Source organism: Helicoverpa zea, chromosome 12 (genome assembly GCF_022581195.2).
Source record: "Helicoverpa zea isolate HzStark_Cry1AcR chromosome 12, ilHelZeax1.1, whole genome shotgun sequence".
Taxonomy (NCBI): domain Eukaryota; kingdom Metazoa; phylum Arthropoda; class Insecta; order Lepidoptera; family Noctuidae; genus Helicoverpa; species Helicoverpa zea.
The window spans coordinates 4496491-4516129 of NC_061463.1; the positions used below are offsets into that span (position 1 = coordinate 4496491).

Below are 19639 nucleotides of genomic sequence, written 5' to 3' on the forward strand. Positions count from 1 at the left end.
GTCAAAATTCAGACACAATGTTCTTGAAAAACCGCAAATATAAATTTGTTTCCTATTTTTTATTAAGTCTTAAGGTTTTTATAATTTTCCCTTTATATGTAGCTAATAAAATATCTTGGTGCCAAATTTGAAGGTTCTAAGTTTGCTAGAAGTACCTTAGACTTTTGATGATCGGTCAGTGAGTCAGTGACAAAATGGTGTAACTTTGATCGCTCATAACTCGTAAACTATTTATTCAAATGTCTTGTAATTTTGAGACTGAGCTTGTTCTAATACTTACTCTTGGTCATCGAAAACCTAAACTTCTAGCTTTGTTCACATGGAAGATACAGGGGGCTGAAATAGCCGCGAAACGCTTCGAGAAAAGATGGTACGGCCGTGCCCGCTTTGCTCGAGTCTTGGCTGGGGCACTGCCGTGCCCTCAGATTTATTCAATATTTATGCAAAAAATATAGGCCTAAAGACTATGCAAACATCGATTATAATTTGGAATTTTCTTAAACCTAAATTAGAACTTGCTTAATTGTATAGTCAAGGATTTGCGTACTTATTCCAATTTACCTAAAATTAATTACATCATTACCTAAATAAATCGACTTCGCTGAGATAGATTTTTTGTAAGAAACGAAATCTTTCCCAAGCAACAAGGTTTATTGGGGGAATTAATTAAGGTTAGACGTTTTTGGTTGGAGGTATTTCGTATAGAGCAAATGACGAGCTAAAAAATATTAGGTATCAATACTATGGATAAATAAATAAGATAATAATTAGTTTTATGTTTAAGGCATTTTTGTAGAAAAAAATAACATGAACATATAACAAATTTTAAAAATCAAATAACTTAGGAAATAAAAATACGATAAATATTTTCCAATCGGCAAATTAAATTATCTTCCTATCAATTACTTAGCCGCAGTAAGGTTTCATTCTATTTATCTAGGCTTAAACAGGAACAAATGACTGCAGCGGGCTATCCAACGAGTTGCGTGTTAAATGCAGGCAGACTTCGCCCACAGAAATTAGTTCTACCCATGGAGGAAGGAAAGATAGCGGAGATGCGATAGGGAACGTAGGTCGAGCGCCTTCTTGTAGGTCAAGCAACGTATCGTAGGCGTGATCATAACATGTTTCTAGAACTCGTCAAATAAAAACCAATCTGTCTAAGATTGGTGTTGATTGATTAGGGATTTTATTTTGAAAATAATGGTCAGGTTTCAAAGAAGGCGTGTTTAGTAACGTTCCTCGTTCCCCGACCACTCGCATTTTGGCGTGTTGCTTTCTTAGAGCTTTTGCGTTATGACATCTCCGCTAGTCATTTTGTTCTCCATGGTCTTAACTGACCTTTCGCTTCCAACTCGAGTTTCCAGCTTATAATATATTTTCTGTGGAGTGTTTCTTTTTACAAGCGTGCGTGGTTTTTATTAAAGTAAAGTAGTTTTAAAAGAAAAAGGTGGTAACATTATAAGCTGGCTTAACTAATTTACTTGTCGTGGGAGTGGTCCCGCTATGGTAGTTTAGATTGGATTTAAAAGCTTGCACTTGAATGCCTAAGCACGCAGATGGCTTCGAAGTATTTTTGCATTACATTAAATTTTACAGTTTTCAACGTGGTTCCTTAATAATCTTGAGATATACTACTAGGACTCTAGCTATGCAACAACATACACGCTAGAATAAACCTGTTTTGGGCAGAGTCACAGGCAAAAAAATGTGAAAGCATAAAGCTTTTCCATATGTGCCGGGTTCATATACCGGCCAATCACCACGGCAAGTCACATTTCCAGGCCTTCCTTCCAACAAGAAAGCCCATCAAACACGTCACAGTACTGCTGTATTTTATTATAGAACTTACATAAATTCTAAGTCCGGCTTCCACGACACGACAAATAAATCGCACTAAGAAATACGCACGTACCATTACCATTACGGGGCTATTATCTCGACATACAATATCGCGACCATGTAAATATAAGCCAGCCATCTATCAGTGTGTGTGCTTCTCATATATCAACTTCAAGTCTGATATGTAATTAGAACCTCTCGAAGCTTCGATAAGTTATTGTTGTTCGGGCTCAAGATACTTGTGTATCGATGCTGTTCAGCATTAGCAGTATTAAGTGTAAACACAAAGTTTGGTGATTTCTCATCGCTGTTCATAGACTGCTATATAAATAGCAATATCAGAACTCCATTAATTTCCAAGTTACTTTATTATTTATGTAATTACAAAGAAGTAAAGCCAAATATGTACCAGGCGAAATGATGCGTTTAATATTAAAGCGGGAGGGAATACATGAAAATATTAGTCCGCATTGCTGACGACGGGTTACGTGCCCAAAATTCAGGCTACAATACCACGTTAGGTAGCAATGTTGATTTTTTGCTCTAAAACAAGCCAGTCCTCGGGCTACGTATTTAGGTAAGCCGTGAAAGAAAGGGTACATTTGAATGTCACCAATATTTCCTCTTCAAACACTTAAATACTGGTATATAATGTTTGTAAAACAATAAACTACCTAGTAAATGCAAAAAGTTTACTTGGTTTTAATAACGTTACAACTTGATAAATCTCCGTCAACGCCCACTTGACACCATTGTAAAAACTTTTACCCATAAGAATTAGGCAGCCACGCCACACCTATTCTGTTCTTACAAGTTTTGCATACATTCCTAATGACCCTGTGTTACGCAGGAATCAACTGGATTATACGGGTCCAGTAATCCTGGGGTTCTTGGACCTCCTGGAGAGAGGGGCCCAATGGGCCTCCCGGGTCCTCAAGGAGAAAGAGGATATCAAGGGAATAAGGGCGAGAGAGGATTACACGGCCCTAAGGGTGACAAAGGCGAGAGGGTGAGTCTTATCTAAATATGATATGCTGAATACTTTACGCTTTGTCATTTTAGTAGCCACGTAACATTTAAAGATGATTATTTTGTTGTGAAGCTATATTGTAGAAAATCAATGAAATGAATGAAAAATTATTATGTGTAAAATTGACTTTGTTGTGAAATAAAAATAAATGAACCTACTGAACTTCAACACGTGTAAGGGGCGCGTGTAAGTTCTATAAATCTACTGATACAAATATAAAGTGGAGATGATCCCTCTTATTTACATCACTCAGACTCTAGTAGTTTATTTAAAAAGAAATTAGAATTTATCTTTATTTGTTTTCATGTTAGCACAAATATGCGATATTGTTGTCAATCAATTACGATTATTATTTTTCCTTCATTGTGTTGAATGTATTGACAATCTTTCACAATTCTTGAATACATTAAGCATACTTTGTATCTTTGCATGACTGACTCATAATAAAAGTTAAGACTAATAATAATTTGAATGTTAAGTCTAAAGACTCTCCAAGCCATATTTTAGTCGACATCGCCCCTCAGTTTATTTCGTGTTTAATGTTGAGAAACTAGGGAAATAGGTTATTAGTCACGCTAAACTTCGGCGGACTATCAATCAAAACTTTTGCGGTTTTCACAAAATTGTAAATACAGGAATAAAGCTGATATATTTTGTTAGAATGTCACCTGGGAGTGGTAACTTGCATGAGTAACGTACATGATTTCCAAGCTGTTATTTTCGCAAATTGCATTTTCGCCCCTTTCTTGTTCAGAAAATATTATTGTAGGTACACTGTGTTCCGTAGATTCAGTTTCCCCGATATATTTAACGAAGGGTTGCTTTATACCCATGCTACTAAAGAGAACAACAGCTTCAGCCATAGAACTTTACGAGTGTAACTTAATCAAAATAAAATCACACGTGCCTGTCGCCAAATTAGTAGGTATTCGGATAATAAACTTGGGTTTAACGCAATAAGTGACGGTTTGACCCTCGTAACATCACGTTATGTTACCTTCGACCCGTGAGCTCATAACTGTGTTACAGGGCTATGTGGGCCTGAGAGGGCCACATGGCGCGAAGGGAGAGCGGGGCCAACCCGGCCGCGATGGTACTCCGGGCCTGCCGGGCCCACACGGACGCCCCGCCGAAAAAGGGGAAAAAGGTACAAACTAACTCAACCATCAAATTTTATGTTAGTCTATGACCCATATTTATACTCGGGTAAAGCGTTCGCGAGATTTTTAGGGGTTTATAGTAACGATTTGGAAAATCTTTATTTCTTCGCGCAGTGAACCCTTTGGATTGGTTTTCGAGTGCTTGCACGCAGTTTATTTATTATTGCTGTTACTTTTTACGATCGTCTTGAGAGTTTTGTTTTATTTCTGTATCGGATGTTTTCACGGTTTTTTTGGGGTTGTTCGTAAAGTCGAGATTAACATATTGAAATAAATGTTTGTGGTAACGGACGTTGTTTTATGCGGTCGGTTTGAGTTTTAAATAACTGCCACTGAGAGAGGATCAAATGGTTTTTCTCCCTTGAATTTGCGAGAGGGTTCCCAGAGGTTTTTATTTTCTGTTTTGGCTGACACAAACTAATATGGAACATTTAATCCGAACTCAGGTGCTCGAGGTCTGCCGGGCCCCCCGGGTCCAGCCGTCTCCGCTGTATCTGAAAACGCTATCTCAACTGACGTCACAAGAACTGGTAAGACATTAGAACATTGTGTAGCAAGTATTTAGCGAATAATGTTACTTAAGTTACGTACGATTACCTATAATATGTTTTTCTCATAACTTTTTATTACATCAATATCCATTTATTTCTTGTACCTTGGAAAATCAATTAGTTGATTAAATAATAGACAGATTGTCAAATTCTTATAAGACCCACCACACGTTGATGGCTATTCACACAACAGTTTCCACAGTCACAACTATCAATTTTAGAAAACAACCAACCAACTAATTTAAGGTAATTGTGAAATCAATATTTCATGATTTGTTATCGATTCTTTAATTGATGTATTCTATAAATAGCCTATACTTACCTCTTTTTACATTGATTTTGTGGGACGGTAAAACTTATACTAACTCATAATCATTCTTAAGTCTTTTACTCACGTATGTGTTCCTTCAAACATTATTTTATGAAGATACCCCATGCTTATTTGACAAGCAAACTTGTGCTACAAGTATATAGTTTGAACTAATTAATAGCTAACGACACCAGATAATTATCAATCAATCTATCACCCGATTAGATCCATTTAATTAATTAATTATTCGACAGTCCTTCTAACCAGTACATATTGAACTATTTTGGGTGATTATGTAGTAATTTAATACTGAGGTAGTTCAGCTTATGATATGGTCTGGTGTATGCATATCAGCTAGTTGAATTGCTACTTATTTTAAGGCCAGTAACTTTCTTGATTTATTAATATTGAAGAATTAGCTCTGTGTTTTTGTCGCGTTTACATGGCAAAAAATACAGTCTAAGGCATGAGAAAGGACATAAGCTCATCCCGGTGTGGGAAATGGTTCCCTCTGGATATGGGTAAAACCGCTGTAAACAAATATGTATGTTGCTGTAAATAATCTTGAGGTAGGTTTGTGAAGGATTCTTGGAATATAATCGATTGAAGAACAACATTTTCCAAGCTGAAACAAAATAAATAGGTTGTTAGTCACCATAATAATAAAGCAAATTGCTCTCATGAAATGCATGAACAAATGAAAATAACGAATAAAAAAACAACACAAATTAATCACTTTCAACGCTCAATTGGCACACATTGCACTACAAAACAAACTCATCGACAAAACCATAGATTTACCAAGATAAACAGCGACAAAACGAACAAAATGCAATTGATAACGTTACGTCATGATCCCTTCTATCCCAGGGATAAGCTAATCTATTACGATAGTTAGTCATTAATCATCTTCGTGCGAGCATCAGTTTATACTGAATAGCTGGTATTAGCCATCTATAACATCGGGCTATCTATCTCTATGTGACGATGAAGCAGCTTAGGGATCAATTTCCAGTATTGAACGGAACGGGTAGCTGGAAATAAAGGTGTGTGCCAGACAGACAGGACAATATTTTGTAATGTTATGTAGTAATAATATATCGAAATATTGTCCAAATAATCTAGTTCTACAATAAATTAGTTCAAAATGAACAAGTTTTAAAAATCAGATCTCAGTTCAAACCGTAATTTATTCATTCAATTATTTGCCTCATTTTATCAAAAACAATATAATATTTATTTTAGTTACTTACGGTGAGTTGTAGGTACCAATTAACACACACAACACGGCACACGACAAGCGGAGTATTTTCAGTTATGAAATCATTGATGACCATGGGCGGCAAGTATACGGCTGGTTATGGTTTGGTTATCGTTATGGTGCAACCAACCCTTTTGATGCGGACAAAAAATGAGAATCTCTAGCACCTAAAGCTTCAAAAAACTATTCAAATTTTGTCCAAATCTGAATCTTACATTTAAAAAAATATTACCAATAGATAAGTCGACAAATAAAAAAACTTCCCTCGCTAAATTGCCAGTGGTCTCAGCAGTACAGTTTTAATTAACATAAATACTGTCTAGTGTCATTCGTACTGACACAATTGGTTTCTAGTTAATACTGAATGAATTAAAAGCAGGGCGTGACAGGCTTCGCTGCGTCGTGAAAATTGCTCGACTCGGCAAAATATTTGTGGGTGTTTCTGTTACGAGAAGACGAACGCTGAGAACATTTTAATACGAGTTTGTATTTTTGAAATTAAGAAAAAAATATAAAAATTGCAGATTTCTTAAAAAGTTTTATTTCTGTTTTGTACCTATTTTAAAATTAATGCAGTGAAAATCACTTCTTTGAATCCATAAAAAATCAGTGCCTACGCAAATGTCACCTTTGTAGTGCCGAAAAAAGCTATAGTAGTTTCGTGACATAAAGTTAATTGAAATAATTTTAATTAGGCAGGTCTCAAAGCTAACTTAACTTGATCAAAAACATTTTTACCCTTCACGTACCTAAATTTAATTTCATGTCATATATTATGACGTAAAACTTAAACAATTTTCTGCTATTGTCACGAACACACATAAACGTTCCAGTCTGCACTAATTATGTAAAATATACGATACTTCACTCCATCATAACTTGGCATGAAGGCCATGAAAAATAATGACTGTTGAAAACTCATATGAGCAGACAAACGTACAAACATTAATTTACTTAATAAGTTCATTTTAATAAAAATAAGGATTGAATCCATGGTTCGTCACATTAATTATTGTTTTTGTATTTTTTATAAATAAATATACTTAAATTATATAATTAATTATAAATAATTAGCAAAAAAAAAAAAACATAAAAGAAACCCGAAACAACTAATTGAACATCAAAAAACACAACTTTTTGTTTATTTATAAAACATCAACGAAACTGAATATTACATCAACACAAGAACTTTATTACACCAACATAATACCAAAACAGGTAACTATAAATTAATAAACATCAAAATATATCAAATCCTGTAAATACACAAATGAACAAAACTTAGATCAAACATTAACTCTCATTTGTGTAGATGAGTTTGTATTTTAATAAGTATAATTGTATATTTATTAAACCAACATAAGCTCTTATTTCATATATTTTGTAACATTCAGAATGTAAGGAAAATAATATTTTCACAGAAGCTGCTCTCTTGAAAGGAGGAAAAGGCGACACAGGGGAAAAAGGAGACAAGGTAATTATACAACCAAATAAAAACATATTTTCTGTGTAAATACAATAATTTGTATTCATATTCAGAAACAGTTGAACATCTTTTCGGCCTTGTTTCGCAGAAATAATGTTTTAATGAAGCCTTGAATTATAATTGGGTATGGAAATTATAAATCCCTTTTTAGTTCCAAAAAAATACAATTTTAAAGCTGAAGCGTATTTAATAATACTTTGTCTAGAAACCGCTTTTTTCTGGTTAATCAAATCCTAAACTAACACTGTATACAAAATCTGATGAACTTATATTAAACACCATTATCTTGCGATATAATAAATAAAAAATACTAACCAACAAAATTTCTCTTAAAACATACTAAAAAGCTAACATAAATATTTTATTCAGGGTGAAAAGGGCCTCAGAGGCATGGAAGGTCCCCAAGGATTTCCTGGCACTGATGGAAAGCCAGGTGAACGAGGGGATATCGGTCCATCTGGCCTTCCTGGTACTCAAGGACCTCCGGGCTTGATTGGTCCTAAGGGAGACAAAGGTGACGCGGGCCCACCAGGGCCTGTCGCCATATCGAGAGACGAAGCATTAGTTTTGACAAAGGTAAGTGCTTAAAATAATTTGGGCGAAACCTAACCTTAACATATTAGAATATGTAAAAAAAGACAAAGTAAAGCAGGCATAACTTGTGGAATAATGTATCTAATTAATATTGTTTAACTCCATTTTGAAACTAACAACAAACTCGACTGACATCGTTATTCATTCACATGATGTGTCTAAGATTTCCTCCATTACACATATTGTTTGAAATAGTAATTTACACCACGGATGATTAATGTTCAAAGCTAAGTGCACAGTCTCGTACGTGTTGATTACATAACCAAAGTTTGCGAAGTCTTTTGAGCGTATATTTTTTATCAGGGTGATAAAGGGGAATCAGGTCCAAGAGGCAAAAGAGGACATCCGGGACCTCCCGGACCCAGAGGACCTCCGGGCGTACCCGGGCCACCAGGGACTCCGGGCAACAATGGAGTATCTGGTGATATAGGACTACCCGGATGGACGGTGAGAAATAACGTCATTCAAACTATCTCTTTACTTTTTTCCGATATTTTTGTCGGGTTCAAAACGGTCATTTTAGACAGTAAATCAACGATCGGCGGTGTTGTAAAAATTGCAGCTTTTTGGTAGATAAAGTGAAGTAGATCTGTGAAAATATTTGGAACTCAACCCTCAATAGAACGAAAAAAACCTTTCGAGTATTTGTTTGGCTTTTGACCTAACGCAACTCTTGAAAAAATGCTTTATTCACATTTTTGGAATTGCAACCAGTATTAATAGTTTTTAAGTTAGATGCCTTGAATTTTGGATATACCATAATTACAGTTATACATTTGACAGGGTCCACCGGGCGCCGCTGGGCAGCCAGGTGCTCCCGGACCGAAAGGGGAGAAAGGAGATCCTGGTGGTGCACCACTTGACTTAGAAAAGGTATTTTAACATCATCATCGCCAACCTCATTGTTCCACTGCAGCTGAATCGACTTCTCATAAGATACAATTACCAGCCAAAGATGGATTTACCATTCGGGTTCCTTCATATTTTTTCCTTAAAATTCGTCAGATGGTAAGATTCACATAGAAAAAGTTACACTACCACTGGTACCTTTAGTTCGAACCTGCACATTCGTAATTAATGCCTTGGTCTAGTCCACGGCGACTTTCTAGGTTAATTGGACGGTTGAATATGTATGTATTCTGTTGCATCCTATACATATAAAGAGTGCGACTGAATAAAAATGTGACAGAACAAAATAAAAGTGCAAATGAAACGTACTTTTCAAGTAACTGGATCAAGTTCGGTCTTTTTAGAAATGACTCGACTTTTTTCTTTGAGAACGGTTCTTCGGTTGAACCATGCCTTGGAGAACTGTCTCTTGTTATTACTGCTACTTCTCCACATTAAGTAAATATAGGAGATTTTAAACTCGATCGTATTTGGTTGCTTCAGAAAACAAAAGATATCGATTTTTTATGTATAATTTACTCGGCTAAAGAACTTGAGAGCCGATCCCAAATTTTTTTTAACAAAACTACGTTCGGTTTAGAGTATGCCGTGTACACTAAGCCCGCATGTGGCTACAATCCGCTTTTGTTCCCCATTGAGTAATATGAACGAGGCTTTGGCTTTACCAGTGTCCTCCCGTAGCCACTCACTTTTTTACAGTGGGTATCGAATTAGTAGACCGAAATCCTGCCGTGTGCATTTTATTCCATATATTTTTGTATGTACTGGTGCCTTAATTTAAGCACTTATAGTAATTGTTATCTGTTTAATGGTAGGTATGCATATTCGAAATTAAAATCTTGCTCGTTGGTTTCTACTCTGTTTAAAAGTGGAACGAACGAAGTATTGCTTTTTATTCTTCACCAAACATCCCTGAAACTACCGAACTTGCGATAAGCAAAAAAATAAGACTCGCAAGTTTCGCCTTAAGCATTTTTGCGTTGTCTGCAAACTAAAAATGAAGTTTAAACAAATTCAAATAGTTTTTAAGTTGCAAATATTTTTATATTAAGGTAAAAGGGGAGAAAGGCGATCGAGGGTACGATGGCGCGCCAGGTCCGCCTGGTAAGGATGGGCCCAGAGGCCCTCCGGGTCCCCCGGGAACACCGGCCACTAACATCCAATACATGACCGTACCGGGGCCCCCGGGACCGCCCGGGCCGCCCGGACCCCCCGGTGTTTATCCCAACGAAGTGCCAGATACATTGACCGATAGCCCCGGGATTAATCGTCTCGAGCCTACAGGAGGTGAGTTACAAAGTGGTTTGGGATAAAATATAAAAATAACGGCTATGGCTTTGAAATAGATTCTAAAAATAATGTTAAAAAACATTTATTTATCAAACTAAAAGGAATAATGTACAACTAATTGTTTATTTAAATTCTGAAAATGTAACGCTATGCAAGAGAATGAAAATAAAAAGGGAGCTCTGCTTTTTCGCAGGAAAACAACGCGATCCACTACAAATTATAAGAAACTTGAACCATCTTGTACAATACCGGCAGGAACCTTTTGGTACGCAATAGTTTTTACAAACACTTTTACCAAGAACTAAGTCAGGATTGTTTTTCTTATACACAGAAAACTTTCAAACCCGCTGAGTTGAAAAATTCCTATTTACATTTTAATGTTGCAAAAAATTGGTTAAGAGTTGTGCACAGTGAAGAACTTTTACGTTGAAGATAGTTTGTTGATAGAATATTGTTTTGTTATGTTTTCCCAGCATACCGTGATCCTTTGGATCCGTTGGGTGATAATGCAGATTTCGAAGACGATGAAGACGGAAGAGCTATCGTTGGGACTATACTATTTAAAACTACAGATTCATTGATACGTGTAAGTAACACTTTACATATTTACTGTAAACTTCGTGAACTACAAATAATAAATTTCGTGTATTTTTTCCAACAGCTCGGCACAAACAGCCCCCTGGGCACGTTGGCGTACGTCATTCAAGAACAAGCGTTACTTGTCCGTGTCAACAATGGCTGGCAGTACGTAGCTGTGAGTAAAAAAATTCTTATTATAAAATTACTCGTGAATATAGTAATAAGCATCACTTTTTGCTGTAATTAAAAAAGAAACAGTGAACATTATTAATGTAGCTTCCGCCCGCGGCTTCGCCCGCGTCAAGTTCGGTTATATTGCGTTTCCAAGAGAACTCTTCAAAAGTCCGGGATAAAAACTATCCTATGTTCTTTCTCAATGTTAACTCTATCTCTGTACCTAATTTTATTAAAACCAGTTCAGTGGTTTAGACGTGAAAGCGTAACAGACAGAGAGACAGAGTTACTTTCGCATTTATAATATTAGTAGGGATTTAAAATTATCTATTTTCAACAAAGAACTTACAAATTGTTTTGACCAGTTGCTGAGTCCTTATAATTCAGTGTGTCCCACCGTGCATGAATACCTAGCACCTCTGACGATCTATAGAAATCACAGACAATATCGGTATCACTCTGCTATTGATAGGCAAAACAGAGGTAAACCGTATGCAGGTTCGATACGGGAATCTATTGGCCGGGTATATACGCCTTATCATGTGACGTGTTCGTAGAAACACGGGTCTGTTTCCATAGTTCATCGAAGGAATTATGGTCCTTTAGTGCTACGGTGTACCGGTAAGCTGCCCATTGATACGGGATAGAACACTTAAACATCTTGGTTTGGCTTACATGCCTATTTGTTGTTAGGTTAGAAATAAGATTATGTTGTTATAGGTACAAATTAATAAGAGCAGAAAAAAATAATGTGTCTTTTTCTAGAGAGTAGTTAATATCACACGGTCGTAGATCAGTTCATTTGTTTGTCTATATTTTTGTTACTTTGGATGAAATAATTTATAAGAACGAGGTGACATAAATGATTGAAATCAGAAACAGTATAACAGTATAATCCATGTTTTATCAAGTACGATAAACAAAGTACGGCTTTTAGACTATGTTATATTAAAATGGGGTTAATTTTAGTAATTTCCTCTGCCAATACACTGAAGTGGTGTGCGTGGTAGTTAATGTACGGTTGCGGTTAGATAATTTCAAACACCCGGTTTTAACACGACACGTAATGGAATATGAAATGAAATATGGAATTATTAACAAGCTGAATAATTTACTTTGTAGCCATTACAAGGTTTAAGTAATTAAAACTGACGAAGATAGAGTTTCAGTTATTAAAACTGTGGAAAAGTCCATATTTTTCTTCTGATCTAAATGGAAATATATAATATACTTTGTTTATAGAAACAATGGTCTGATGAATATACAATCAAAATTGTTTCCTAACTCCCGAAGCTCACCCTATTAACCCATTGTTCATTTGGATTAAAACACTCCCCGTCATCGACAAAAGAAGCTTGATTTCTAAATATTATTACTACGAGATTTCAAGCTTTAAATATTCATGAATAATAAAGAAAATTTTCTTTTTCTTAGACTGTTGGGAATACGGAACTCCGCCTTTATTCGGGTCTTGTTATTTGAACGAAACTTATTCCTATTCCCTATTCCCAATGGGTAACATCTGAATGAGTTAACAATTTTGCAAATTGCGAATCATTTAAATTTGTCTCTTAAAGTCGGGGCCTAAAGTTCAGAATTAATTGTACAGAATCTCAACATCCATCATCATCATCCTCCGAGCCTTTTTCCCAATCATGTTGGGGTCGGCTTCCAGTCTAACCGGATTCAGCTGAGTACCAGTGCTTTACAAGAAGCGACTGCCTATCTGACCTTCTCAACCCAGTTACCCGGGCAACCCGATACCCCTTGGTTAGACTGGTGTCAGACTTACTGGCTTCTGACTACCCGTAACGACTGCCAAGGATGTTCAATGACAGCCGGGACCTACAGTTTAACGTGCCATCCGAAACACAGCCAATGGTGTCTAAGATATACTTAGAAAGTACATACAGACTTAGAAAAGTTGCATTGGTACTTGCCTGACCTGGGATCGAACCCGCGCCCTCATACTTGAGAGATTGGTCCTTTACCCACTAGGCCACCACGACTACAGAATCTCAACAAGGATGCTTATTTTCTCGTACTGTGAGGAAATTTGGAATATCTACAGTTGAAATATATCAATCAATGTTTTGTGCCAACATCTAATTTCTCATTTTCTTTGCTGACAAAATAAATTGTGTGAGAAAATTGTATTTTGAAAAACTTCTCTGTGATTGGCAGTTTCATAAAATATTAAGCTGTTTTATTTTTTGTTTAGATGGGGTCATTGTTAGCTATCCATACGCCGCCTGCCGGAGGACCGACACGGTCACCTCTGCAGAATATTCTGGAAACTTCCAGCTTAGTGCATCACAAGAATCCTGCTATAGAAGGACCTGTGGTAAGTTTGTGGAATAACTATTCATTATATTTCTTAGAAGGTATTCTGTACCTGTGTGTACCTTTACATAGAAATTAAAATGTCAACGTTTAATTATGTCATCGTTCCTGCCACACTTTATTAGCATTGCATAAGAAAGCTTTGCTAAAACCCCGGTTTGAGCATGCCAAAGGAAATTGATGATTCAGCACTTTAATAACCTTGAACTTTCATAGCTGACATTTAAGCAATAGTTAATAGAGTAAAACATCTTGATACTCGCAGAATATTATGTTACACGGTAAATTAACTTTAAAACTTGAATTATTTCGACATCAAAAGATTGTGATGACAGAATGGAATTTCAAGACGAATTGATGCAAACCAGTCTCAGTCTAAAATAAACAATGTTTTAGGGCAAAATGAAAGCAAATTTTGCTAAAGTAAGAACGCTCTTAGGTCCTGTCAAGTTTCCTTCTGCGAAAACTAGACTAGACTTTACACTAATGGAATTGCTTTTGATTCAGGACAGAAGTATATTTTATTCATTTGCTTGTCAAATAATAAAAAAGAAGTTTACAAAGGCATACACGTTTTTAGACAGTATTTTTACGAATATTCTGCTGTTGCGATGACTACCTTAACACATTGTACTTAAGGTATAATTTTGTTTAACAGTTGCGATTAGCAGCTCTCAACGAGCCTCATACTGGTGACATGCATGGAGTTAGCAGTAGCAACTATGAGTGCCGAAGACAATCTCAAAGAGCCAATATGGATGGTACTTTTAGGGCTTTCATATCGTCGAGGTAAGAAAAAAAATTGCATTATTTTAAACATAAAAGTCTCTCAAGTTTGTTTTGTGAATAAAATTTTATTTGTTTAGTGCTCTTGTACATATTTCTGGAAACGAAAAGTTCTTAATAGATATTCTTTATAGTACAGCAATAAAGAAAATTACTAGTTTTGAAGTCAAGTTGTCCATTTAATGTCCATTAAGGACGTCCTTTTAGAAACTTACAGTACCTACTTTGAAAAATTAATAAAATGTAGTTTCTTTTGCAGCCTTTGATGTATTTTTCTTGTCATCAGGGTCCAAACGATAGACTCCATTGTAAGTTGGGTGGACAGAGAGATACCAGTGGTGAACACCAGGGGAGATGTACTGTTCAACTCCTGGGGCGAAATGTTCGATGGGTCTGGAGCCCTCTTCGCCCATGCACCCAGGATCTACAGCTTCAGCGGACAAAACGTCCTTATGGATCCTGGATGGTACGTATCATTTAAAGCAAAATAAATTGCTTTGAAAAGTAATGGAAAAAATGGTAATAGGCGATCATCACACATAGCAACAAAATTAAAGTAGAATTTACACGTGTCTCTAAATCCAGGTTAACGATACAACGTTTAGTAATTTGAATACATAAAACCACGTTGACATTTGTTTATTATGTAACGCAAATTACTAGATGACAGATTGTCTGGAAACGCTATGACAAATTGAACATGAAAGGGAAGTCGAGAAACCAGAACAGACGTTATCAGATTTGATAACCTAGAAATAAGCTACCTTATTTTCTGTGGCAATTCGGAACGACTGGTGGTATGACTTCATAACGTATTTCAATCTTAGAAGCCAATACACTCAAGATGCCCAAGGCTGGAATATTGTATTGCTGTTGCTTCAGAAATGAAAGTGTAAACGGTGCAGGATTCTTGGAATTGGGTATCCTTCGATTGGCATTATTGCTATCTTATTCGTTCTTTGACCTTCGTTCGGTTTATTTATTTTTTCTACGGTCATTTGTTTGTCTGATGAGAAATGAAGTGTTTTTGTACTGTCTAATAATTCATCAACGAATTTAAGCATTGTGACTGTCGCAGACCTGTCTATAAATTAGCGTTTGTGTTGAAGAAAGGCGCGTCTCAAAACACAATCTCTGGGACGCTAATCTTAGTAATCCTACCAAAGACTTACGTACCTAAGGGATGATTAGAGTTTCCAGACAATGTTTTGCTGACAGAGGCAGTTCATTGTGAAATAGTTGTATTGTACGCAGTGAAATTGACATTTAATTTACCCAAAACACAGAGGTATTTATTTATAACCTAAACAAAGCCTGGGATCCAGGCCACAAGAGACAATTAATGGGGTCTATTTAATTAATTGTTCTGTACTGCTTATGAGGATAATTTGTAACGAGTTTTGTAATTTATCTAGGTATAGTACTTACCTATTTATTTTCATTACGTTAACACTTGTTCTTTTTACTTCGAAATGATATCATCCGTATAATTAGGATTACGTGGGCATAATTCAATTTGGGAACAATAATAGTCAGACAACTTTAGGACAATACTTCATTTATGTCATGGCTTTTTTGCAGTTTGGATAAACAAACAATCTTCTCAAGTGTGTGATATCCCTGTAATATTTACTTCCATTCACATTAGACCCAATAAAGCCAATATCAGGTCGAAATTGCGACCAAATTCCAATCTTCGAGGTTAGATGGTAACAAAATCTAATATACGTTATCCATTGCGTTTAGGCCTACTAAAGCCGTGTGGCACGGCGCTAATCCTAATGGTGAGCCAGCAATGGACGCATACTGCGATGCCTGGCACAGCAGTAGTCCGGACAAGTTCGGGCTCGCGTCATCGCTTCGCTCCAATAAGCTTTTAGACCAAGAAACGTAAGTGGTTTTGAATTTTTATACAATGTGTTTACAAAAAATTACAATAAAGATTAAAAACTATCCTAGTAAAGAAAAAAAACTAAACTTAAAAAAAAGTATTAATACATTAACCTCTATCGTTGTCATTATACACTTCAGTTTTATATTGGCGTTCTGTTCAGAAATGACTGGTATGGTAATTTGTTAAAATTTTAACATTTTCCAAATGATTTCACTTTGCTTTAATTCCTACAAAGGAAAATAAGTTGTTCCGAATTTGAGAATATATGCACTATTACACCGAAGCCATGCCTGGTTAAAATAATCATGCCTTCTATCGTAACTATTATGACAGAAAAGAAAATTCTCTATAACTACGTCCGTTGTGCTGAAAATATTTTTCAACAACATTTTCTTTTCCCAGATATTCGTGCAGTAGTAGACTAATAGTGTTATGTGTGGAAGCAACGCCAGTAGATACAGTTAGAAGAAAAAAACGATCTAAGTAAGTAAACTTCAACGTATTAAAACTCCTGCGTTCTTCTTTTCCTACTATTTTTACAAGATCTCCATAATTTTTGCAGCAATGGCAAAGTAAACATCTAGTGCAGACTTGAATTAAAATATTATTCACTTTATAAAAATTCTTTAGACTTTAAGGAATTCCTCTATAGCAAACGTTGCGTCATCATCTTTTAGTTTTTTAGCGAAAAACTTGCTCTTGTTTGTTTTTTGCGTTTTCCACTGTGCGAAAGTAATTGGATCTTCCTTCTTAACTTATTTATATAAAGTAGGTGCTTTCGCAGTACGGTCAACACTTTGTGCGATGAACATGTTTGTTGGCTGTGGTCTGTGTATCATAAATACATACACATATTAATTATACGTACTGTATGTAGTTTCACACAGTAGTGTTATCACTTATAACACAAGCTTATCTGAAAGTGGTCACCAGATATTAAAGATCACTACCCCTGTCTACTAATTATCTAGTCCTATAATATGTTTACGAGCATTGTCACAGATAAACACCCTCTACGGGAGACTTTCCAACCAATGAATTCATTGGTTACGTTTTTTCTCGCAGGTACCACAACGTGTCAGAAAAATTGCAATTTTTAAACGATATCGAAGAAAGAAACGAAACTAGGCGAAAATTATAGACATTGACTAGCTATTTTTACTAGACATTAAGAGAATTTTGTGAAGACTGTAAATAAATTGTATGTAGATAAATACGTTTTCGTAAAGCAATGATTCCGGTGGAACATATCGACAATATTTACTGAAATAAATAAACGATGCTGTAAATGGTTTCTCTAAAAGCAGTGGTGCGATGTAATTCCGAACTCGTGTACGGCAGAAAATATTTCAACCCTTTTTTTGCTTTTCGATTGACATTTTATTCATTTCTGTTCCGTTTATAAGTAGAAATTACAAGATACCTTCGTAAAAACTGAAATTATTGACGTTCATAATTAATTTACCTACAAAAAGTAAAAGTTGCGACAAGGTCAAACAAAAGCCTATCTGGCTGGAACAAAACAAAACGTCTTGAGCAAATGACAAGAAAAGACAGCCGTATTTATTTATGTTGAAATAAAATGCCAAGTTTTTGTTCTTAAATCATATTTTCCCTTGAAAATATTACGTTCAAAGAACTTGTCAAAAAGGTCTTCGTTCTGGCAAAAATTCTCGGCGCAAACTTTTTGTAGTTAAAATTCTAAAATGCTTTGTTCTATAAGTAGGTCGAATGTTTCTTATATTATTTTCTAGCTCGTCATTATAATGTGCTCAAAGTATAACTGTCTATATGATAAACGCCAATACTATCGTTATCACTGAATTTAGAAAAAGCGTGAATTACTTTTATGAGTTACATTTCCGTATATTTGTAAATAGCAAATTTTAATCACTGTATGTAATAATTTATTATTGTAAATAACTTTCTATACTTCTAATTAGTTCAGCTAAGAGCGAGTGCTTTTATTTTAAGCAATTTTAAAATTATAATTGTTTCGACGTTGACATTGTATGAAAAAAATAATTCTAAATGTATTATTTCTAAATTAATACGTTCTACGGCCTCCATCTTTGAAGCCTAATTATTAATTATAAATGTAATTAAAATGGAATGTTAATATTAAAATAGCTACAATTAGTGTTGTATTTTCTCTGTATATATTTATTGTATATTTATATTGGGACTGTTCTCATACTATGTTTTTAGTGTTTGTAAATATAATTATAACTATTCCCTAAGATCCGTCCGTCAAATAATATCAAAATTGACGAGTAAAAAATCCTACAAAATTATGGAAATTTCCTTCGTGCTTGCTCCCAATTATGAACCAATATAAAAATGTTATTTGACCAAAATAAGGCATCCTCAAACCACATATCATTTTACCCAATATTTTGTACAAAGTTATACTTTTGTATTTTAACTTTCGGATGCCATTGCCAACGAGAAGCCAGTGTAGCGTGAGAACAGTCTACCTGTGATAAGTCAATATAAAATAAATGTCGACTCTATTGTTTAGCGGGTAAAGTTTATTTTACTTTAATTCATAGACGCATCAATTGTAAGTGTCAAGTGAAATGATATAACTAATAATCGTAAGGACCTTGTAATTTTTCATTGTTAAAAAAAAGAACGAATGCTAGGTAAAATTTTATTGTACTTAATAAGTACAGATTGTTTTGAAAATAAAAAGAAGGTTTTTTATTAAGTTTGTAGTTTGTTTTGTATCCTCTTAGCTTTCAAACCCCGTAAAGATTGTATAAATAGATGAAACGTAAGGATAAAACCTACTTTCATAGTTTAGCTCCTGGAACATATTTGCATAGGTCAGTAGTGAGTAATTAGGTTTTCATCTGATGCTTCCTACACATATACATTTACATATTGCATTGAGCGTAGGTGTATGTAAAAGGTCATACCTACACAGTTGTTAACATTTAGGATCTTGTGATGCTCATATGCATAATTGTTACTGAATAATATAATAATTGTTCAAGTATCATCAAAAGCTAAAACAAGGTATGATACACATGGGCTGCGGGTTGTTCGAAAGAGATACCGCGGCCCTGGTACATAAAAGGCCTACAACGGAACACGACGGTTTTTAGTCAGTAAGAGTCTGACACTCCCTCGCCGCTGCTAACCCTGATTTTTGATGTCGTTAAAAAAAGCATGATACACATTATTAAATACCTTCTTTACATCTAGGAAATTATTTAAAGTAAGCACTGAAATAAAAATACCCCAAAACCTATATTCCCATAATTTTAAACAGAAACCATAAATAATTTACTTTGCGAAAGAAATATGAACGCAACTCAAATAAAGCATAATAAAATTATACGAGCAGAATATAAAATCCGAACAATAATTCGCGGTAACTAAGTTAGTGGTTTATTTCAATGCGTTTATGCAAATATAGTTACAT

General features: G+C 35.2%; 1 protein-coding gene across 1 annotated transcript in view; it reads left to right on the top strand.

Moving 5' to 3' along the window:
• The window catches only part of LOC124635315 (collagen alpha-1(III) chain-like), a 67155-nt gene extending 48236 nt beyond the window's left edge, over nucleotides 1-18919 (top strand). The window contains exons 7-23 of the mRNA XM_047171186.1: nucleotides 2693-2851; nucleotides 3902-4019; nucleotides 4479-4562; nucleotides 7576-7628; nucleotides 8010-8216; nucleotides 8538-8681; nucleotides 9018-9107; nucleotides 10196-10430; nucleotides 10627-10698; nucleotides 10907-11019; nucleotides 11095-11187; nucleotides 13408-13530; nucleotides 14188-14318; nucleotides 14602-14781; nucleotides 16062-16205; nucleotides 16612-16692; nucleotides 17275-18919. Coding sequence (XP_047027142.1) covers nucleotides 2693-2851; nucleotides 3902-4019; nucleotides 4479-4562; nucleotides 7576-7628; nucleotides 8010-8216; nucleotides 8538-8681; nucleotides 9018-9107; nucleotides 10196-10430; nucleotides 10627-10698; nucleotides 10907-11019; nucleotides 11095-11187; nucleotides 13408-13530; nucleotides 14188-14318; nucleotides 14602-14781; nucleotides 16062-16205; nucleotides 16612-16692; nucleotides 17275-17350 — 2103 coding nt within the window. The 3' untranslated portion in view covers nucleotides 17351-18919. The remainder of the gene's footprint in view (nucleotides 1-2692; nucleotides 2852-3901; nucleotides 4020-4478; nucleotides 4563-7575; nucleotides 7629-8009; nucleotides 8217-8537; nucleotides 8682-9017; nucleotides 9108-10195; nucleotides 10431-10626; nucleotides 10699-10906; nucleotides 11020-11094; nucleotides 11188-13407; nucleotides 13531-14187; nucleotides 14319-14601; nucleotides 14782-16061; nucleotides 16206-16611; nucleotides 16693-17274) is intronic.
• Nucleotides 18920-19639: the final 720 nt, after the last annotated feature.